The sequence below is a fragment of the Crinia signifera genome, chromosome 2 (assembly GCF_055691185.1).
Source record: "Crinia signifera chromosome 2, ASM5569118v1, whole genome shotgun sequence".
NCBI lineage: Eukaryota > Metazoa > Chordata > Amphibia > Anura > Myobatrachidae > Crinia > Crinia signifera.
The window spans coordinates 402,526,030-402,549,395 of NC_139218.1; the positions used below are offsets into that span (position 1 = coordinate 402,526,030).

At 55.2% G+C, this 23,366-nt stretch overlaps 1 protein-coding gene across 1 annotated transcript in view; it reads left to right on the plus strand.

Moving 5' to 3' along the window:
• DCHS1 (dachsous cadherin-related 1) overlaps positions 1-23,366 on the plus strand; it is a 108,102-nt gene that overhangs the window by 21,712 nt on the left and 63,024 nt on the right. The window contains 5 exon segments of the mRNA XM_083170616.1: positions 11,299-11,475; positions 15,241-15,472; positions 17,132-17,368; positions 21,303-22,283; positions 22,700-22,887. Coding sequence (XP_083026742.1) covers positions 11,299-11,475; positions 15,241-15,472; positions 17,132-17,368; positions 21,303-22,283; positions 22,700-22,887 — 1,815 coding nt within the window.

The window sequence follows — 23,366 nt, forward strand, 5'->3', positions numbered from 1 at the left end:
CGCTAGGCCGGTCAGTGTGCGGGAGGGGAAGGATTACTCAGCGCTAGGCCGGTCAGTGTGCGGGAGGGGAAGGGTTACTCAGCGCTAGGCCGGTCAGTGTGACAGAGGGGAAGGGTTACTCAGCGCTAGGCCGGTCAGTGTGCGGGAGGGGAAGGGTTACTCAGCGCTAGGCCGGTCAGTGTGCGGGAGGGGAAGGGTTACTCAGCGCTAGGCCGGTCAGTGTGCGGGAGGGGAAGGGTTACTCAGGGCTAGGCCGGTCAGTGTGCGGGAGGGGAAGGGTTACTCAGCGCTAGGCCAGTCAGTGTGCGGGAGGGGAAGGGTTACTCATCGCTAGGCAGGTCAGTGTGGGGGAGGGGAAGGGTTACTCAGCGCTAGGCCGGTCAGTGTGCGGGAGGGGAAGGGTTACTCAGCGCTAGGCCGGTCAGTGTGCGGGAGGGGAAGGGTTACTCAGCGCTAGGCCGGTCAGTGTGGGGGAGGGGAAGGGTTACTCAGGGCTAGGCCGGTCAGTGTGCGGGAGGGGAAGGGTTACTCAGCGCTAGGCCGGTCAGTGTGCGGGAGGGGAAGGGTTACTCAGCGCTAGGCCGGTCAGTGTGCGGGAAGGGTTACTCAGCGATAGGCCGGTCAGTGTGACGGAGGGGAAGGGTTACTCATCGCTAGGCAGGTCAGTGTGGGGGAGGGGAAGGGTTACTCAGCGCTAGGCCGGTCAGTGTGCGGGAGGGGAAGGGTTACTCAGCGCTAGGCCGGTCAGTGTGCGGGAGGGGAAGGGTTACTCAGCGCTAGGCCGGTCAGTGTGCGGGAGGGGAAGGGTTACTCAGGGCTAGGCCGGTCAGTGTGCGGGAGGGGAAGGGTTACTCAGCGCTAGGCCGGTCAGTGTGGGGGAGGGGAAGGGTTACTCAGCGCTAGGCCAGTCAGTGTGCGGGGGGGGAAGGGTTACTCAGCGCTAGGCCGGTCAGTGTGCGGGAGGGGAAGGGTTACTCAGCGCTATGCCGGTCAGTGTGCGGGAGGGGAAGGGTTACTCAGCGCTAGGCCAGTCAGTGTGCGGGAGGGGAAGTGTTACTCAGCGCTAGGCCGGTCAGTGTGCGGGAGGGGAAGGGTTACTCAGCGCTAGGCCGGTCAGTGTGCGGGAGGGGAAGGGTTACTCAGCGCTAGGCAGGTCAGTGTGCGGGAGGGGAAGGGTTACTCAGCGCTAGGCCGGTCAGTGTGCGGGAGGGGAAGGGTTACTCAGCGCTAGGCCGGTCAGTGTGCGGGAGGGGAAGGGTTACTCAGCGCTAGGCCAGTCAGTGTGGGGGAGGGGAAGGGTTACTCAGTGCTAGGCCGGTCAGTGTGAGGGAAGGGAAGGGTTACTCAGCGCTAGGCCAGTCAGTGTGCGGGAGGGGAAGGGTTACTCAGCGCTAGGCCAGTCAGTGTGCGGGAGGGGAAGGGTTACTCAGCGCTAGGCCGGTCAGTGTGCGGGAGGGAAAGGGTTACTCAGCGCTAGGCCAGTCAGTGTGCGGTAGGGGAAGGGTTACTCAGCGCTAGGCCGGTCAGTGTGGGGGAGGGGAAGGGTTACTCAGCGCTAGGCCGGTCAGTGTGCGGGAGGGGAAGGGTTACTCAGCGCTAGGCCGGTCAGTGTGGGGGAGGGGAAGGGTTACTCAGCGCTAGGCCGGTCAGTGTGGGGGAGGGGAAGGGTTACTCAGCGCTAGGCCGGTCAGTGTGCGGGAGGGGAAGGGTTACTCAGCGCTAGGCCGGTCAGTGTGTGGGAGGGGAAGGGTTACTCAGCGCTAGGCCGGTCAGTGTGCGGGAGGGGAAGGATTACTCAGCGCTAGGCCGGTCAGTGTGCGGGAGGGGAAGGGTTACTCAGCGCTAGGCCGGTCAGTGTGCGGGAGGGGAAGGGTTACTCAGCGCTAGGCCGGTCAGTGCGCGGGAGGGTAAGGGTTACTCAGCGCTAGGCCGGTCAGTGTGCGGGAGGGGAAGGGTTACTCAGCGCTAGGCCGGTCAGTGTGCGGGAGGGGAAGGGTTACTCAGCGCTAGGCCGGTCAGTGTGCGGGAGGGGAAGGGTTACTCAGCGCTAGGCAGGTCAGTGTGCGGGAGGGGAAGGGTTACTCAGCGCTAGGCCGGTCAGTGTGCGGGAGGGGAAGGGTTACTCAGCGCTAGGCCGGTCAGTGTGCGGGAGGGGAAGGGTTACTCAGCGCTAGGCCAGTCACTGTGGGGGAGGGGAAGGGTTACTCAGCGCTAGGCCGGTCAGTGTGAGGGAAGGGAAGGGTTACTCAGCGCTAGGCCAGTCAGTGTGCGGGAGGGGAAGGGTTACTCAGCGCTAGGCCAGTCAGTGTGCGGGAGGGGAAGGGTTACTCAGCGCTAGGCCGGTCAGTGTGCGGGAGGGGAAGGGTTACTCAGCGCTAGGCCAGTCAGTGTGCGGTAGGGGAAGGGTTACTCAGCGCTAGGCCGGTCAGTGTGGGGGAGGGGAAGGGTTACTCAGCGCTAGGCCGGTCAGTGTGCGGGAGGGGAAGGGTTACTCAGCGCTAGGCCGGTCAGTGTGGGGGAGGGGAAGGGTTACTCAGCGCTAGGCCGGTCAGTGTGGGGGAGGGGAAGCATACCTCCCAACTGTCACGATTCCGTCGGGACAGTCCCGATTTTCGGGTCCTGTCCCGACGTCCCACCCGCGGCAGGCATTGTCCCGCTGCGGGGGGTGGCAGTTGGGAGACCCCCCAATGTAGTAGAATAGACGCTGTGCGCATGCGCACAGCGTCTATTCTCGTATGAAAATGAGGTCGCGGCTAATTAGCATAAGCCGTGCCCTCATTTGCATACGCCACGCCCCCTTTTCGGGCGCTCGCGCGGCTTCGCCGCGCGAGTGTCCCTATTTCTTCGCATGAAAAGTTGGGAGGTATGGGAAGGGTTACTCAGCGCTAGGCCGGTCAGTGTGCGGGAGGGGAAGGGTTACTCAGCGCTAGGCCGGTCAGTGTGTGGGAGGGGAAGGGTTACTCAGCGATAGGCCGGTCAGTGTGCGGGAGGGTAAGGCATACCTCCCAACTTCTGGCCGGAGGAAATAGGGACACTCGCGCGGCTTGCCCTAAAAGGGGGCGGGGTGTATGCAAATGAGGGCGCGGCTTATGCTAATTAGCCGCGACCTCATTTTCATACGAGAATAGACGCTGTGCGCATGCGCACAGCGTCTATTCTACTAGATTGGGGGGTCTCCCAACTGCCACCCCCCGCAGCGGGACAATGCCTGCCGCGGGTGGGACGTCGGGACAGGACCCGAAAATCGGGACTGTCCCGACGGAATCGTGACAGTTGGGAGGTATGGGTAAGGGTTACTCAGCGCTAGGCCGGTCAGTGTGCGGGAGGGGAAGGGTTACTCAGCGCTAGGCCGGTCAGTGTGCGGGAAGGGAAGGGTTACTCAGCGCTAGGCCGGTCAGTGTGTGTGAGGGGAAGGGTTACTCAGGGCTAGGCTGGTCAGTGTGGGGGAGGGGAAGGGTTACTCAGCGCTAGGCCGGTCAGTGTGCGGGAGGGGAAGGGTTACTCAGCGATAGGCTGGTCAGTGTTCGGGAGGGGAAGGGTTACTCAGCGCTAGGCTGGTCAGTTTGCGGGAGGGGAAGGATTACTCAGCGCTAGGCGGGTCAGTGTGAGGGAGGGGAAGGGTTACTCAGCGCTAGGCCGGTCAGTGTGGGGGAGGGGAAGGGTTACTCAGCGCTAGGCCGGTCAGTGTGGGGGAGGGGAAGGGTTACTCATCGCTAGGCCGGTCAGTGTGCGGGAGGGGAAGGGTTACTCACCGCTAGGCCGGTCAGTGTGCGGGAGGGGAAGGGTTACTCAGGGCTAGGCCGGTCAGTGTGCGGGAGGGGAAGGGTTACTCAGCGCTAGGCCGGTCAGTGTGCGGGAGGGGAAGGGTTACTCAGCGCTAGGCCGGTCAGTGTGGGGGAGGGGAAGGGTTACTCAGGGCTAGGCCGGTCAGTGTGGGGGAGGGGAAGGGTTACTCAGCGCTAGGCAGGTCAGTGTGCGGGAGGGTAAGGGTTACTCAGTGCTAGGCAGGTCAGTGTGCGGGAGGGGAAGGGTTACTCAGCGCTAGGCCGGTCAGTGTGCGGGAGGGGAAGGGTTACTCAGCGCTAGGCCGGTCAGTGTGCGGGAGGGGAAGGGTTACTCAGCGCTAGGCCGGTCAGTGGGAGGGAGAGGAAGGGTTACTCAGCGCTAGGCCGGTCAGTGTGCGGGAGGGGAAGGGTTACTCAGCGCTAGGCCGGTCAGTGTGGGGGAGGGGAAGGGTTACTCAGCGCTAGGCCGGTCAGTGTGCGGGAGGGGAAGGGTTACTCAGCGCTAGGCCGGTCAGTGTGCGGGAGGGGAAGGGTTACTCAGTGCTAGGCTGGTCAGTGTGACAGAGGGGAAGGGTTACTCAGCGCTAGGCCGGTCAGTGTGCGGGAGGGGAAGGGTTACTCAGCGCTAGGCCGGTCAGTGTGCGGGAGGGGAAGGGTTACTCAGTGCTAGGCCGGTCAGTGTGCGGGAGGGGAAGGGTTACTCAGCGCTAGGCCGGTCAGTGTGCGGGAGGGGAAGGGTTACTCAGTGCTAGGCCGGTCAGTGTGCGGGAAGGGTTACTCAGCGATAGGCCGGTCAGTGTGACGGAGGGGAAGGGTTACTCAGCGCTAGGCCGGTCAGTGCGCGGGAGGGTAAGGGTTACTCAGCGCTAGGCCGGTCAGTGTGCGGGAGGGGAAGGGTTACTCAGTGCTAGGCCGGTCAGTGTGCGGGAGGGGAAGGGTTACTCAGTGCTAGGCTGGTCAGTGTGACAGAGGGGAAGGGTTACTCAGCGCTAGGCCGGTCAGTGTGCGGGAGGGGAAGGGTTACTCAGCGCTAGGCCGGTCAGTGCGCGGGAGGGTAAGGGTTACTCAGCGCTAGGCTGGTCAGAGTGCGGGAGGGAAAGGATTACTCAGCGCTAGGCCGGTCAGTGTGCGGGAGGGGAAGGGTTACTCAGGGCTAGGCCGGTCAGTGTGGGGGAGGGGAAGGGTTACTCAGCGCTAGGCCGGTCAGTGTGCGAGGGGGGAAGGGTTACTCAGCGCTAGGCCGGTCAGTGTGTGGGAGGGGAAGGGTTACTCAGCGATAGGCCGGTCAGTGTGCGGGAGGGTAAGGCATACCTCCCAACTTCTGGCCGGAGGAAATAGGGACACTCGCGCGGCGAAGCCGCGCGAGCGCCCTAAAAGGGGGCGGGGTGTATGCAAATGAGGGCGCGGCTTATGCTAATTAGCCGCGACCTCATTTTCATACGAGAATAGACGCTGTGCGCATGCGCACAGCGTCTATTCTACTAGATTGGGGGGTCTCCCAACTGCCACCCCCCGCAGCGGGACAATGCCTGCCGCGGGTGGGACGTCGGGACAGGACCCGAAAATCGGGACTGTCCCGACGGAATCGTGACAGTTGGGAGGTATGGGTAAGGGTTACTCAGCGCTAGGCCGGTCAGTGTGCGGGAGGGGAAGGGTTACTCAGCGCTAGGCCGGTCAGTGTGCGGGAAGGGAAGGGTTACTCAGCGCTAGGCCGGTCAGTGTGCGGGAGGGGAAGGGTTACTCAGGGCTAGGCTGGTCAGTGTGGGGGAGGGGAAGGGTTACTCAGCGCTAGGCCGGTCAGTGTGCGGGAGGGGAAGGGTTACTCAGCGATAGGCTGGTCAGTGTGACAGAGGGGAAGGGTTACTCAGCGATAGGCCGGTCAGTGTTCGGGAGGGGAAGGGTTACTCAGCGCTAGGCTGGTCAGTTTGCGGGAGGGGAAGGATTACTCAGCGCTAGGCGGGTCAGTGTGAGGGAGGGGAAGGGTTACTCAGCGCTAGGCCGGTCAGTGTGGGGGAGGGGAAGGGTTACTCAGCGCTAGGCCGGTCAGTGTGGGGGAGGGGAAGGGTTACTCAGCGCTAGGCCGGTCAGTGTGCGGGAGGGGAAGGGTTACTCATCGCTAGGCCGGTCAGTGTGCGGGAGGGGAAGGGTTACTCACCGCTAGGCCGGTCAGTGTGCGGGAGGGGAAGGGTTACTCAGGGCTAGGCCGGTCAGTGTGCGGGAGGGGAAGGGTTACTCAGCGCTAGGCCGGTCAGTGTGCGGGAGGGGAAGGGTTACTCAGCGCTAGGCCGGTCAGTGTGGGGGAGGGGAAGGGTTACTCAGGGCTAGGCCGGTCAGTGTGGGGGAGGGGAAGGGTTACTCAGCGCTAGGCAGGTCAGTGTGCGGGAGGGTAAGGGTTACTCAGTGCTAGGCAGGTCAGTGTGCGGGAGGGGAAGGGTTACTCAGCGCTAGGCCGGTCAGTGTGCGGGAGGGGAAGGGTTACTCAGCGCTAGGCCGGTCAGTGTGCGGGAGGGGAAGGGTTACTCAGCGCTAGGCCGGTCAGTGGGAGGGAGAGGAAGGGTTACTCAGCGCTAGGCCGGTCAGTGTGCGGGAGGGGAAGGGTTACTCAGCGCTAGGCCGGTCAGTGTGGGGGAGGGGAAGGGTTACTCAGCGCTAGGCCGGTCAGTGTGCGGGAGGGGAAGGGTTACTCAGCGCTAGGCCGGTCAGTGTGCGGGAGGGGAAGGGTTACTCAGCGCTAGGCCGGTCAGTGTGCGGGAGGGGAAGGATTACTCAGCGCTAGGCCGGTCAGTGTGCGGGAGGGGAAGGATTACTCAGCGCTAGGCCGGTCAGTGTGCGGGAGGGGAAGGGTTACTCAGTGCTAGGCTGGTCAGTGTGACAGAGGGGAAGGGTTACTCAGCGCTAGGCCGGTCAGTGTGCGGGAGGGGAAGGGTTACTCAGCGCTAGGCCGGTCAGTGTGCGGGAGGGGAAGGGTTACTCAGCGCTAGGCCGGTCAGTGTGCGGGAGGGGAAGGGTTACTCAGCGCTAGGCCGGTCAGTGTGCGGGAGGGTAAGGGTTACTCAGCGCTAGGCCGGTCAGTGTGCGGGAGGGGAAGGGTTACTCAGTGCTAGGCCGGTCAGTGTGCGGGAGGGGAAGGGTTACTCAGTGCTAGGCCGGTCAGTGTGCGGGAGGGGAAGGGTTACTCAGTGCTAGGCTGGTCAGTGTGACAGAGGGGAAGGGTTACTCAGCGCTAGGCCGGTCAGTGTGCGGGAGGGGAAGGGTTACTCAGCGCTAGGCCGGTCAGTGCGCGGGAGGGTAAGGGTTACTCAGCGCTAGGCCGGTCAGTGTGCGGGAGGGGAAGGGTTACTCAGTGCTAGGCCGGTCAGTGTGCGGGAGGGGAAGGGTTACTCAGTGCTAGGCCGGTCAGTGTGACGGAGGGGAAGGGTTACTCAGCGCTAGGCCGGTCAGTGTGCGGGAGGGGAAGTGTTACTCAGCGCTAGGCCGGTCAGTGTGCGGGAGGGGAAGGGTTACTCAGCGCTAGGCCGGTCAGTGTGCGGGAGGGGAAGGGTTACTCAGCGCTAGGCCGGTCAGTGTGACGGAGGGGAAGGGTTACTCAGCGCTAGGCCGGTCAGTGTGCGGGAGGGGAAGGGTTACTCAGCGCTAGGCCCGTCAGTGTGAGGGAAGGGAAGGGTTACTCAGCGCTAGGCCGGTCAGTGTGAGGGAGGGGAAGGGTTACTCAGCGCTAGGCCGGTCAGTGTGACGGAGGGGAAGGGTTACTCAGCGATAGGCTGGTCAGTGTGACAGAGGGGAAGGGTTACTCAGCGCTAGGCCGGTCAGTGTGCGGGAGGGGAAGGGTTACTCAGCGCTAGGCCGGTCAGTGCGCGGGAGGGTAAGGGTTACTCAGCGCTAGGCCGGTCAGTGTGCGGGAGGGAAAGGATTACTCAGCGCTAGGCCGGTCAGTGTGCGGGAGGGGAAGGGTTACTCAGGGCTAGGCCGGTCAGTGTGCGGGAGGGGAAGGGTTACTCAGCGCTAGGCCGGTCAGTGTGCGGGAGGGGAAGGGTTACTCAGCGCTAGGCCGGTCAGTGTGACAGAGGGGAAGGGTTACTCAGCGCTAGGCCGGTCAGTGTGACAGAGGGGAAGGGTTACTCAGCGCTAGGCCAGTCAGTGTGGGGGAGGGGAAGGGTTACTCAGCGCTAGGCCGGTCAGTGTGCGAGGGGGGAAGGGTTACTCAGCGCTAGGCTGGTCAGTGTGCGGGAGGGGAAGGATTACTCAGCGCTAGGCGGGTCAGTGTGAGGGAAGGGAAGGGTTACTCAGCGCTAGGCCGGTCAGTGTGCGGGAGGGGAAGGGTTACTCAGCGCTAGGCAGGTCAGTGTGCGGGAGGGGAAGGGTTACTCAGCGCTAGGCAGGTCAGTGTGGGGGAGGGGAAGGGTTACTCAGCGCTAGACCGGTCAGTGTGCGGGAGGGGAAGGGTTACTCAGCGCTAGGCCGGTCAGTGTGCGGGAGGGGAAGGGTTACTCAGCGCTAGGCCGGTCAGTGTGCGGGAGGGGAAGGGTTACTCAGAGCTAGGCCGGTCAGTGTGGGGGAGGGGAAGGGTTACTCAGCGCTAGGCCGGTCAGTGTGCGGGAGGGGAAGGGTTACTCAGCGCTAGGCCAGTCAGTGTGCGGGAGGGGAAGGGTTACTCAGCGCTAGGCCGGTCAGTGTGCGGGGAGGGAAGGGTTACTCAGCGCTAGGCCGGTCAGTGTGCGGGAGGGGAAGGGTTACTCAGGGCTAGGCCGGTCAGTGTGCGGGAGGGGAAGGGTTACTCAGGGCTAGGCCGGTCAGTGTGCGGGAGGGGAAGTGTTACTCAGCGCTAGGCCGGTCAGTGTGTGGGAGGGGAAGGGTTATTCATCGCTAGGCCGGTCAGTGTGCGGGAGGGGAAGGGTTACTCAGCGCTAGGCCGGTCAGTGTGCGGGAGGGGAAGGGTTACTCAGCGCTAGGCCGGTCAGTGTGCGGGAGGGGAAGGATTACTCAGCGCTAGGCCGGTCAGTGTGCGGGAGGGGAAGGGTTACTCAGCGCTAGGCCGGTCAGTGTGGGGGAGGGGAAGGGTTACTCAGCGCTAGGCCGGTCAGTGTGCGGGAGGGGAAGGGTTACTCAGCGCTAGGCCGGTCAGTGTGCGGGAGGGGAAGGGTTACTCAGGGCTAGGCCGGTCAGTGTGACGGAGGGGAAGGGTTACTCAGTGCTAGGCTGGTCAGTGTGGGGGAGGGGAAGGGTTACTCAGCGCTAGGCGGGTCAGTGTGCGAGGGGGGGAAGGGTTACTCAGCGCTAGGCCGGTCAGTGTGCGGGAGGGGAAGGGTTACTCAGCGCTAGGCCGGTCAGTGTGCGGGAGGGGAAGGGTTACTCAGGGCTAGGCCGGTCAGTGTGACAGAGGGGAAGGGTTACTCAGCGCTAGGCCGGTCAGTGTGCGGGAGGGGAAGGGTTACTCAGTGCTGGGCCGGTCAGTGTGACAGAGGGGAAGGGTTACTCAGCGCTAGGCCGGTCAGTGTGCGGGAGGGGAAGGGTAACTCAGCGCTAGGCCGGTCAGTGTGCGGGAGGGGAAGGGTTACTCAGCGCTAGGCCGGTCAGTGTGCGGGAGGGGAAGGGTTACTCAGCGCTAGGCCGGTCAGTGTGAGGGAAGGGAAGGGTTACTCAGCGATAGGCCGGTCAGTGTGAGGGAAGGGAAGGGTTACTCAGCGCTAGGCCGTTCAGTGTGCGGGAGGGGAAGGGTTACTCAGTGCTAGGCCGGTCAGTGTGCGGGAGGGGAAGGGTTACTCAGCGTTAGGTCGGTCAGTGTGCGGGAGGGGAAGGGTTACTCAGCGCTAGGATGGTCAGTGTGAGGGAGGGGAAGGGTTACTCAGCGCTAGGCCGGTCAGTGTGCGGGAGGGGAAGGGTTACTCAGCGCTAGGCCGGTCAGTGTGAGGGAGGGGAAGGGTTACTCAGCGCTAGGCCGGTCAGTGTGCGGGAGGGGAAGGGTTACTCAGCGCTAGGCCAGTCAGTGTGCGGGAGGGGAAGGGTTACTCAGCGCTAGGCCGGTCAGTGTGCGGGAGGGGAAGGGTTACTCAGCGCTAGGCCAGTCAGTGTGCGGTAGGGGAAGGGTTACTCAGCGCTAGGCCGGTCAGTGTGCGGGAGGGGAAGGGTTACTCAGCGCTAGGATGGTCAGTGTGCGGGAGGGGAAGGGTTACTCAGCGCTAGGCCGGTCAGTGTGCGGGAGGGGAAGGGTTACTCAGCGCTAGGCCGGTCAGTGTGCGGGAGGGGAAGGGTTACTCAGCGCTAGGCCGGTCAGTGTGCGGGAGGGGAAGGGTTACTCATCGCTAGGCCGGTCAGTGTGCGGGAGGGGAAGGGTTACTCATCGCTAGGCCGGTCAGTGTGCGGGAGGGGAAGGGTTACTCATCGCTAGGCCGGTCAGTGTGCGGGAGGGGAAGGGTTACTCAGCGCTAGGCCGGTCAGTGTGCGGGAGGGGAAGGGTTACTCAGCGCTAGGCGGGTCAGTGTGAGGGAAGGGAAGGGTTACTCAGCGATAGGCCGGTCAGTGTGAGGGAAGGGAAGGGTTACTCAGCGCTAGGCCGGTCAGTGTGAGGGAAGGGAAGGGTTATTCAGCGCTAGGCCGGTCAGTGTGCGGGAGGGGAAGGGTTACTCAGCGCGATATGACTGATCTGACTGACCTGACTGATCTGACTGATCTGACTGACCTGACTGATCTGACTGACATGACTGATCTGACTGACATGACTGATCTGACTGACATGACTGATCTGACTGACATGACTGATCTGACTGACATGACTGATATCACTGATTTGATTGTTATGACTGATCTGACTGACATGACTGATTTGACTGACATGACTGATGACTGATTTGATTGTTATGACTGATCTGACTAACATGACTGATCTGACTGATCTGACTGACATGACTGATCTGACTGACATGACTGATTTGACTGATGACTGATTTGATTGTTATGACTGACATGACTGATCTGACTGATGACTGATCTGACTGACCTGACTGATCTGACTGACATGACTGATGACTGATCTGACTGACATGACTGATCTGACTGACATGACTGATGACTGATCTGACTGACATGACTGTATTTTCTGCTGAATTACCGCCTGCATTCAGCGTTACTAACGATATGAAATGAGCACATCGCCATAGAATTCATGGCCATGTTCTATCGATGATGTATTCATTAATACACCAGAATTCGTACGGCATTCAGCTGATCCCGGCAGTAAGATCGAATGGGTGCATGGTGCATATTTACCAACCGGATCTTAGTACATTTCCCCTGTAACTTTAGCTGTGAACAGAACTTTGTCACATATATGGCAGCAGACATTAAGCAACTCTGGCACCATAATAACCTAAGCCATTCATTTCTGGGGTTCCAACTGGAACAATGGATGATGTGGGAGATGAAGCCTTGGGGTTCCCTCGTGTAGCTGTACTGGGGTGCATGGTGAGGTTACCCTACTACTGTCTGTCTCATGTCTCTTCCCTACTATATTCGGCAGGTCTCGGCATCGGATGCAGATAGTGGCAGTCTCGGAACAGTCTCTTACTCTCTTACCCCAACATACTCCTCTCAATTTCGGATCCATCCAGACAGTGGTGACATCTGCCTCTCAGAGAGCCTGGACCGAGATGACGGGGAGCGATTCTTCCTCCTCCGTGTGACGGCCACAGATGGGGTGAGACACCCGTGTGTAATGTAGTGTATGTCGGAACCATCGGCCACAGGTTCCAGACCACAGAGAGTGCAGACGCAGGGGCGATACTGGGGCGGGCAAGTGTCTAACTATACATCCCGATGGTTATACGTCCCGATACATCCCGATGGTTATATGTCCTGATGGTTACATGTCCCGATGGTTACACATCCCGATGGTTATATGTCCTGATACATCCCGATGGTTATATGTCCCGATACATCCCGATGGTTATATGTCCTGATGGTTACATGTCCCGATGGTTACACATCCCGATGGTTATATGTCCTGATACATCCCGATGGTTATATGTCCCGATACATCCCGATGGTTATATGTCCCGATGGTTACACGTCCCGATGGTTACACATCCCGATGGTTATATGTCCTGATACATCCCGATGGTTATATTATATGTCCTGATGGTTACATGTCCCAAAGGTTATACGTCCTGATACATCCCGATGGTTATATGTCCCGATACATCCCGATGGTTATATGTCCTGATACATCCCGATGGTTATATGTCCCGATACATCCCGATGGTTATATGTCCTGATGGTTACATGTCCCGATGGTTACACATCCCGATGGTTATATGTCCTGATACATCCCGATGGTTATATGTCCCGATACATCCCGATGGTTATATGTCCCGATGGTTACACGTCCCGATGGTTACACATCCCGATGGTTATATGTCCTGATACATCCCGATGGTTATATTATATGTCCTGATGGTTACATGTCCCGATGGTTACACATCCCGATGGTTATACGTCCTGATACATCCCGATGGTTATATGTCCTGATGGTTACACATCCCGATACATCCCGATGGTTGTATGTCCTGATGGTTACACATCCCGATACATCCCGATGGTTGTATGTCCTGATGGTTACACATCCCGATACATCCCGATGGTTGTATGTCCTGATGGTTACACATCCCGATGTTATATGTCCTGATGGTTACATGTCCCGATGGTTACACATCCCGATGGTTATATGTCCTGATACATCCCGATGGTTATATTATATGTCCTGATGGTTACATGTCCCGATGGTTACACATCCTGATGGTTATATGTCCTGATACATCCCGATGGTTATATGTCCTGATACATCCCGATGGTTATACGTCCCGATACATCCCGATGTTATATGTCCTGATGGTTACATGTCCCGATGGTTACACATCCCGATGGTTATATGTCCTGATACATCCCGATGGTTATATTATATGTCCTGATGGTTACATGTCCCGATGGTTACACATCCTGATGGTTATATGTCCTGATACATCCCGATGGTTATATTATATGTCCTGATGGTTACATGTCCCGATGGTTACACATCCCGATGGTTATATGTCCTGATACATCCCGATGGTTATATGTCCTGATACATCCCGATGGTTATATGTCCTGATACATCCCGATGGTTATATGTCCTGATGGTTACATGTCCCCATGGTTACACATCCCGATGGTTATATGTCCTGATAGTTATATGTCCTGATACATCCCGATGGTTATATGTCCTGATGGTTATATGTCCTGATGGTTATACGTCCCGATGGTTATATGTCCTGATACATCCCGATTGTTATATGTCCTGATACATCCCGATGGTTATATGTCCTGATGGTTATACGTCCCGATACATCCCGATGTTATATGTCCCGATGGTTACACATCCCGATGGTTATATGTCCTGATACATCCCGATTGTTATATGTCCTGATACATCCCGATGGTTATATGTCCTGATGGTTATACGTCCCGATACATCCCGATGTTATATGTCCTGATGGTTATACGTCCCGATACATCCCGATGGTTATATGTCCTGATGGTTACATGTCCCGATGGTTACACATCCCGATGGTTATATGTCCTGATACATCCCGATGGTTATATGTCCTGATACATCTCGATGGTTATATGTCCTGATACATCTCGATGGTTATATGTCCTGATACATCCCAATGGTTATATGTCCTGATGGTTACATGTCCCGATGGTTACACATCCCGATGGTTATACGTCCTGATACATCCCGATGGTTACATGTCCCGATGGTTACACATCCCGATACATCCAGATGGTTGTATGTCCTGATGGTTACACATCCTGATACATCCCGATGGTTATATGTCCTGATACATCCCGATGGTTATATGTCCTGATACATCCCGATGGTTATATGTCCTGATGGTCACATGTCCCGATGGTTACACATCCCGATACATCCAGATGGTTGTATGTCCTGATGGTTACACATCCTGATACATCCCGATGGTTATATGTCCTGATACATCCCGATGGTTATATGTCCTGATGGTCACATGTCCCGATGGTTACACATCCCGATGGTTATATGTCCTGATACATCCCGATGGTTATATGTCCTGATACATCCCGATGGTTATATGTCCTGATACATCCCGATGGTTATATGTCCTGATACATCCCGATGGTTATATGTCCTGATACATCCCGATGGTTATATGTCCTGATACATCCCGATGGTTATATGTCCTGATGGTCACATGTCCCGATGGTTACACATCCCGATGGTTATATGTCCTGATACATCCCGATGGTTATATGTCCTGATACATCCCGATGGTTATATGTCCTGATACATCCCGATGGTTATATGTCCTGATACATCCCGATGGTTATATGTCCTGATACATCCCGATGGTTATATGTCCTGATACATCCCGATGGTTATATGTCCTGATACATCCCGATGGTTATATGTCCTGATACATCTCGATGGTTATATGTCCTGATGGTTACATGTCCCGATGGTTATACGTCCCTATAATTATACTTCACGATGGTTATACGTCACGATACATCCCGATGGTTATATGTCCTGATGGTTACACATCCCGATACATCCCGATGGTTATATGTCCTGATACATCCCGATGGTTATATGTCCTGATGGTTATATGTCCCGATGGTTATACGTCCCTATAATTATACTTCACGATGGTTATACGTCACGATACATCCCGATGGTTATATGTCCTGATGGTTACATGTCCCGATGGTTATACGTCCCTATAATTATACTTTTCGATGGTTATATGTCCCGATGGTTACACATCCCGATGGTTATACATCCCGATGGTTACACACCCCGATTGTTATAATTTCCGATGGTTATACATCCCAATGGTGACACATCACAATGGGTACACTTCCAAATGGTTACACGTCCTGATGGTGATACTACCCGATTGTTACACGTCACAATGATTACAGGTCCCGATGGTTATCCGTCCCGATGGTTACAGGTCCCGATGGTTACACGTCCCGATGGTTACACGTCCCGATGGTCACACGTCACAATGGTTACACGTCCCGATGGTTACATGTCACAATGGTTACACAGCCGGTTACATGTCCCGATGGTTACACGTCTCAATGGTTACACATCCCGATGGTTACATGTCAGATGGTTACACGTCCGATGGTGATACTACCCGATGGTTACACAGCCGGTTACACGACCCGATGGTTACACGTCCGATGGTTACACGTCCGATGGTGATACTACCAGATGGTTACACGTCCCAATGGTTACACAGCCGGTTACACGTCCCGATGGTTACATGTCCCGATGGTGATACTACCCGATGGTTACACATCTCAGCCACACAGATGTAGGCAGGGGCCATCTGCACCATGTACTGTATGTAACCCGCATCTCTCCTGTCTCCTGAAGGGCGGTCTCAGCAGCGAGTGCCTTGTCCGGGTCTCTGTAGAAGATGTCAACGATAACCGGCCGGTCTTCTATCCATTGGAGTATGGATGCAGCACAAGTTCCCTCAGCCCACCAGGAACCCCCATAATAAGTGTGACCGCCCGTGACAAGGATGAAGGCGTCCACGGCATTCTCACCTACCATATCGTATCTGGAAATAAACCGCCACGTCTACGCATCGAGCCTGACACAGGTCAGAATACAGGCCGCAATTACCATCCGCATTCCCAGTGCTGACCACTATAGAGGGCACTTATTAGTGCGGGATGGAGGGGTCTCCGCAGTGCGGGATGGAGGGGTCTCCGCAGTGCGGGATGGAGGGGTCTCCGCAGTTCGGGGTAGAGGGGTCTCCGCAGTGCGGGATGGAGGGGTCTCTGCAGTGCGGGATGGAGCGGTCTCCGCAGTGCAGGATGGAGAGGTCTCCGCAGTGCGAGATAGAGGGGTTTCCGCAGTTCGGGATAGAGGGGTCTCCGCAGTTCGGGATAGAGGGGTCTCCGCAGTTCGGGATAGAGGGGTCTCCGCAGTGCGGGATGGAGGGGGTCTCTGCAGTGAGGGATGGAGGGGGTCTCCGCAGTGCGGGATGGAGGGGTCTCCACAGTGCGGGGTGGAGGGGGTCTCCACAGTGCGGGATAGAGGGGTCTCCGCAGTGCGGGATGTTAGGGTCTCCGCAGTGCGGGATGGAGGGGGTCTCCGCAGTGCGGGATGGAGGGGGTCTCCGCAGTGCGGGATGGAGGGGGTCTCCACAGTGCGGGATGGAGGGGGTCTCCGCAGTGCGGGATGGAGGGGGTCTCCGCAGTGCGGGATAGAGGGGTCTCCGCAGTGTGGGATGGAAGGGTCTCCGCAGTGCGGAATAGGAGGGGGAGGGGGTCTCGTGAGTGCGGGATGGAGGGGTCTCCGCAGTGCGGGATGGAGGGGTCTCCGCAGTGCGTGGATGGAGGGGTCTCTGCAGTGCCGGATGGAGGGGGTCTCCTGAGTGCGGGATGGAGTGTGGTGGCAGCAGCAGTGGCATTTGAGGGGATGGCAGTAGATTGTGTGGTGGTGGCAGTGTAGTGGTGGGGGGTGGCAATGGACTGTGTGGTGGTAGAAGTGGAAGGTGGCAGGTGACTGTGTAGTGGTGGCAGTGGACTGTGTGGTGGCAGCAGTGGAGTGTTAGAGGGTGACAGTGAACTGTGGGGGTGTGTGACAGTGGACTGTGTGGTGGCAGCAGTGGACTGTGTGGTGGCAGCAGTGGAGTGTGTGGTATCAGCAGTGGACTGTGAGGTGGCGGCAGTGGACTGTGTGGTGGCGGCAGTGGACTGTGTGGTGGCGGCAGTGGACTGTGTGGTGGCAGCAGTGGACTGTGTGGTGGCAGCATTGAGCTGTGTGGTGGCGGCAGTACACTGTGTGGTGGCAGCAGTGGACTGTATACTGGCAGCATTGAGCTGTGTGGTGGCGGCAGTACACTGTGTGGTGGCGGCAGTACACTGTGTGGTGGCAGCAGTGGCGTGTAAGGGGTGGCAGCAGTGGCGTGTAAGGGGTGGCAGCAGTGGCGTGTAAGGGGCGGCAGTACACTGTGTGGTGGCAGCAGTGGCGTGTAAGGGGTGGCAGCAGTGGCGTGTAAGGGGTGGCAGCAGTGGCGTGTAAGGGGCGGCAGTACACTGTGTGGTGGCAGCAGTGGCGTGTACGGGGTGGCAGCAGTGGCGTGTAAGGGGCGGCAGTACACTGTGTGGTGGCAGCAGTGGCGTGTAAGGGGTGGCAGCAGTGGCGTGTACAGGGTGGCAGCAGTGGCGTGTAAGGGGCAGCAGTACACTGTGTGGTGGTGATGGTGCACTGAATTGTGGTACTTGCACTTGAGTAATGCCATGTCTTGCAGGTACGCTCTTGGTGGCGCGGTCTCTGTCGGCATGGGCTGGCTCTGTTCTGCATCTGGAAGTGGGGGCACAGGATGGAGGCGGAGTCAGGGCTGAGCTGAATGCTCGGGTGAATGTCAGCATCCTACCAAGCTCCGCCCACATACCTACTTTCCTGAAACCCCAATATGATATCATTGTGCCAGAAGACACGCCTCCTGGAACCAGCCTGGGCAGCATAAGGGCCACCAACCCTCCAGGTACACGTCCACCTTCTCTCCACCTGGTGCGATCCTGGCACATTATTATACTAGGAGGAGCACTGGGCGCGGTTACTCTCTATACACACTGTATAATAGGCATTCGTATCTGTTACTACCAGTATAATGCACGTCCATTACTATTCTATTGAGAGGGGTATTCGTATTCCTATACGCCATCGAAAGAATTCGAATAGGAATCACCATTCGTTCGAATGGTGAGTCCAAATTTACCCAAAAATACGGCTGTAAAATACTCCTCATCTTCCAGCAATATATGGCAGAAGCCTGCACGGATCAGTCAGAAGTGTACAAATAGATAAAACAAATATATAATTAGACAACGCAAAAAGAATGGGGTTCCCCCTTGTTTATAAAACCAGTACGAGGCTTAAGGGCTTGTCCCGGTTCCCAAAATACGTGGGGATAAAATGACTAAGGGTTCCCCTTATTTTGGTAACCAGCACTGGAACCAATTAGCCAGCAGGGTAATGCCACAGCCAGGGGAAACTACATACACTAGTTCCCCCGGCCAAAGCATAATCCCCCTGACTGGCAGGGAGTGGGGTCTCCCCCAATAAAGGTGTCCCCCACCCTTGTGTTCAACCACAAGTCCCATCATGCGGGGCATTAACGGGCAGAACAAATAGTTCAATAATACAGACAATATAACAAGAAAAATACAACTTTAATACACTCTACATCCATTCCCAAATATACCAGAGATGTGACGGTTCTGATTTACTCTGATTTCAAAGCAGGATCTTATTGGTTATCCCAAATCACATGATACTTACCTATGGCTTCCAACGATGGCCATCCCTTCTCCCGTAGACATCCAAGTGCGGGTGCCTGTAGAAGGAAATTCTACTTACCGAGGCACCAAGCCAAGATCCTGTCCGCTTTGTCCCGAACTAGGCATCCCGGCAGGTGATGACACACGTACCCAGCCAATCAAGAGCAGCCTCCGCTAAATACAAACAGATACGATCACCTACGCCATCGGGAAACACAAATAAGATAAATATGGAAATACGGCAGATTATTACATTTACAGGTCATATTGTTCCCAAAATACGGCCGATGCCGGTCATCTCCAATCATATCCGGCATCGGCCATATTCGTAAATCTTAGGCAATTTCCCCCATAGACAGATAGTGTTTGTGGTTATTATTATTACAGAAAATAATGATTGTGATGATGATTATTACAGTGTTATGATGGTTATCCTTTGCCCGTCCCATCTAGGTGTGAGCAGTGATGATGATTATTACAGTATTATGATGGTTATCCTATGCCCGTCCCGTCTAGGTGTGAGCAGTGATGATGATTATTACAGTATTATGATGGTTATCCTTTGCCTGTCCCGTCTAGGTGTGAGCAGTGATGATGATTATTACAGTATTATGATGGTTATCCTTTGCCCGTCCTGTCTAGGTGTGAGCAGTGATGATGATTATTACAGTATTATGATGGTTATCCTATGTCCGTCCCGTCTAGGTGTGAGCAGTGATGATGATTATTACAGTATTATGATGGTTATCCTATGTCCGTCCCGTCTAGGTGTGAGCGGTGATGATGATGATTATTACAATATTATGATGGTTATCCTTTGCCCGTCCTGTCTAGGTGTGAGCAGTGATGATGATTATTACAGTATTATGATGGTTATCCTATGCCCGTCCTGTCTAGGTGTGAGCAGTGATGATGATTATTACAGTATTATGATGGTTATCCTATGCCCGTCCCGTCTAGGTGTGAGCAGTGATGATGATTATTACAGTATTATGATGGTTATCCTTTGCCCGTCCCGTCTAGGTGTGAGCAGTGATGATGATTATTACAGTATTAGGATGGTTATCCTATGCCCGTCCCGTCTAGGTGTGAGCAGTGATGATGATTATTACAGTATTATGATGGTTATCCTATGCCCGTCCCGTCTAGGTGTGAGCAGTGATGATGATTATTACAGTATTATGATGGTTATCCTATGCCCGTCCCGTCTAGGTGTGAGCAGTGATGATGATTATTACAGTATTATGATGGTTATCCTTTGCCTGTCCCGTCTAGGTGTGAGCAGTGATGATGATTATTACAGTATTATGATGGTTATCCTTTGCCCGTCCTGTCTAGGTGTGAGCAGTGATGATGATTATTACAGTATTATGATGGTTATCCTATGTCCGTCCCGTCTAGGTGTGAGCAGTGATGATGATTATTACAGTATTATGATGGTTATCCTATGTCCGTCCCGTCTAGGTGTGAGCGGTGATGATGATGATTATTACAATATTATGATGGTTATCCTTTGCCCGTCCTGTCTAGGTGTGAGCAGTGATGATGATTATTACAGTATTATGATGGTTATCCTATGCCCGTCCTGTCTAGGTGTGAGCAGTGATGATGATTATTACAGTATTATGATGGTTATCCTATGCCCGTCCCGTCTAGGTGTGAGCAGTGATGATGATTATTACAGTATTATGATGGTTATCCTTTGCCCGTCCCGTCTAGGTGTGAGCAGTGATGATGATTATTACAGTATTATGATGGTTATCCTATGCCCGTCCCGTCTAGGTGTGAGCAGTGATGATGATTATTACAGTATTATGATGGTTATCCTATGCCCGTCCCGTCTAGGTGTGAGCAGTGATGATGATTATTACAGTATTATGATGGTTATCCTATGTCTAGGTGTGAGCAGTGATGATGATTATTACAGTATTATGATGGTTATCCTATGTCTAGGTGTGAGCAGTGATGATGATTATTACAGTATTATGATGGTTATCCTTTGCCCGTCCTGTCTAGGTGTGAGCAGTGATGATGATTATTACAGTATTATGATGGTTATCCTATGTCCGTCCCGTCTAGGTGTGAGCAGTGATGATGATTATTACAGTATTATGATGGTTATCCTATGTCCGTCCCGTCTAGGTGTGAGCGGTGATGATGATGATTATTACAATATTATGATGGTTATCCTTTGCCCGTCCTGTCTAGGTGTGAGCAGTGATGATGATTATTACAGTATTATGATGGTTATCCTATGCCCGTCCTGTCTAGGTGTGAGCAGTGATGATGATTATTACAGTATTATGATGGTTATCCTATGCCCGTCCCGTCTAGGTGTGAGCAGTGATGATGATTATTACAGTATTATGATGGTTATCCTTTACTCGTCCCGTCTAGGTGTGAGCAGTGATGATGATTATTACAGTATTATGATGGTTATCCTATGCCCGTCCCGTCTAGGTGTGAGCAGTGATGATGATTATTACAGTATTATGATGGTTATCCTATGCCCGTCCCGTCTAGGTGTGAGCAGTGATGATGATTATTACAGTATTATGATGGTTATCCTATGTCTAGGTGTGAGCAGTGATGATGATTATTACAGTATTATGATGGTTATCCTATGTCTAGGTGTGAGCAGTGATGATGATTATTACAGTATTATGATGGTTATCCTTTGCCCGTCCTGTCTAGGTGTGAGCAGTGATGATGATTATTACAGTATTATGATGGTTATCCTATGTCCGTCCCGTCTAGGTGTGAGCAGTGATGATGATTATTACAGTATTATGATGGTTATCCTATGTCCGTCCCGTCTAGGTGTGAGCGGTGATGATGATGATTATTACAGTATTATGATGGTTATCCTATGCCCGTCCCGTCTAGGTGTGAGCAGTGATGATGATTATTACAGTATTATGATGGTTATCCTTTGCCCGTCCCGTCTAGGTGTGAGCAGTGATGATGATTATTACAGTATTATGATGGTTATCCTATGCCCGTCCCGTCTAGGTGTGAGCAGTGATGATGATTATTACAGTATTATGATGGTTATCCTTTGCCCGTCCCGTCTAGGTGTGAGCAGTGATGATGATTATTACAGTATTATGATGGTTATCCTTTGCCCGTCCTGTCTAGGTGTGAGCAGTGAGATCCTGTACGCCTTAGCTTTTGGTGATCCCCGTGGACTCCTGTCTCTTGATGCCCATTCTGGAATATTGTCGACACGTCGGCAGCTGGATCGGGAACAGGATGCTGAGCTGAATGTCGAGGTTCAGGCTTACAGCGGGTCCCCCCCAGCCTACACCCGAGCCCGCGTATCCCTGAGAATTACAGATGTTAATGATAACCCCCCAACGTTCAGCTCCTCATCTCATACACTGAGGCTCCAGGGTTCCACCCCCGCGGGGTCCATCGTCCTTACTGCTAAAGCAACAGATGCTGATGACGGTTCCAATGGACAGGTTCATTATCAGATGCTGTCACAGGGGCCCTTCAGCATCGACAGTCATGGACAGATCCAAATCACCGGACCCCTGACCCAGCAGAGCTACGAGCTCCTGGTTCTGGCTCTTGATGGCGGATTCCCCCAGCTGTCCTCAAAGTTGGAGGTGACCGTCCTTGTGATGGAGCAGGAGTCGGAGCCAGCATGCGGAGCTCAGGATTATCGCGTGGAAGTTCGGGAGGCCAGCGCCCCAATGAACAGGCTGGTGCAGGTCCAAGCGCTGCTTCCTGAAGGTGGTGAGAATCCATTGCGCTATAGGCTGAGGCCCGATGCGGATGCGCTGGGATTCAGCGTGGAGCCAGAGACGGGATGGTTGTACGTACGAGGAGCCTTGGACAGGGAAAGCCGGGAAGTGTATGTGCTTGCAGTGTTGGCATCTGGGGGTTCCGGCAGCCGCACTGCCACCTGCACGGTACGTGTCCGAGTGACGGATGAGAATGACAACGTTCCACGGCTGAGTGAGGAGAGATATTTTATGAGCATCTCTGAGAACCGGCCTCCTGGCGAGGTTGTGGGAAGGGTCAGTGCCTCAGACAGAGATGCGGGACAGAACGGCCGTGTGACGTATCGGCTTCCAGCACAAGAAACGGACTTCAGCATTCACCCACACACAGGTACGTTCCCTGTATGGTACCTCTCAGCATTCACCCACACACAGGTACGTTCTCTGTATGGTATCTCTCAGCATTCACCCACACACAGGTACGTTCCCTGTATGGTACCTCTCAACATTCACCCACACACAGGTACATTCCCTGTATGGTACTGTTCAGTATTTATCCACACACTGGTATGTTCCCTGTATAGTACCTCTCAGCTTACACCAACACACAGGAACGTTCACTGTATTGTATCTCTACATCTGTATTGTATACTCACACACAGGAGGCACACTGCATTCCATTATACTATTATAAGCAGTGACCTATATAATGATTGTATAAATGTATCGCTGCCTTCAATCCCGGCCCTAGGACGCTGGGGGCCACCATATACTGACCATAAGTCTCTGATGTCCTTCCCCATACAGGAGAGTTATCGGTAAGACGGAGTCTAGATCGGGAACATCAGGCAACCTACCAGCTGCTGGTAATCGCCCAAGATGGAGGGGCACCACCACGCAGTGTGACTGGCATCATCCACATATCTGTCCTGGATGACAATGATAATGCGCCAATGTTTCTGAATCCCAGCCTGGGAAGGGAGACCCCCATCCAGGTAACTATAGGGGAGGGAGACCCCAATCCAGGTAACTATAGGGGAGGGAGACCCCCATCCAGGTAACTATCAGGGAGGGAGACCCCCATCCAGGTAACTATCGGCGAGGGAGACCCCCATCCAGGTAACAATAGGGGAGGGAGACCCCCATCCAGGTAACAATAGGGGAGGGAGACCCCCATCCAGGTAACTATAGGGGAGGGAGACCCCCATCCAGGTAACTATAGGGGAGGGAGACCCCCATCCAGGTAACTATCGGCGAGGGAGACCCCCATCCAGGTAACAATAGGGGAGGGAGACCCCCATCCAGGTAACAATAGGGGAGGGAGACCCCCATCCAGGTAACTATAGGGGAGGGAGACCCCAATCCAGGTAACTATAGGGGAGGGAGACCCCCATCCAGGTAACGATAGGGGAGGGAGACCCCCCATCCAGGTAACAATAGGGGAGGGAGACCCCCCATCCAGGTCACAATAAGG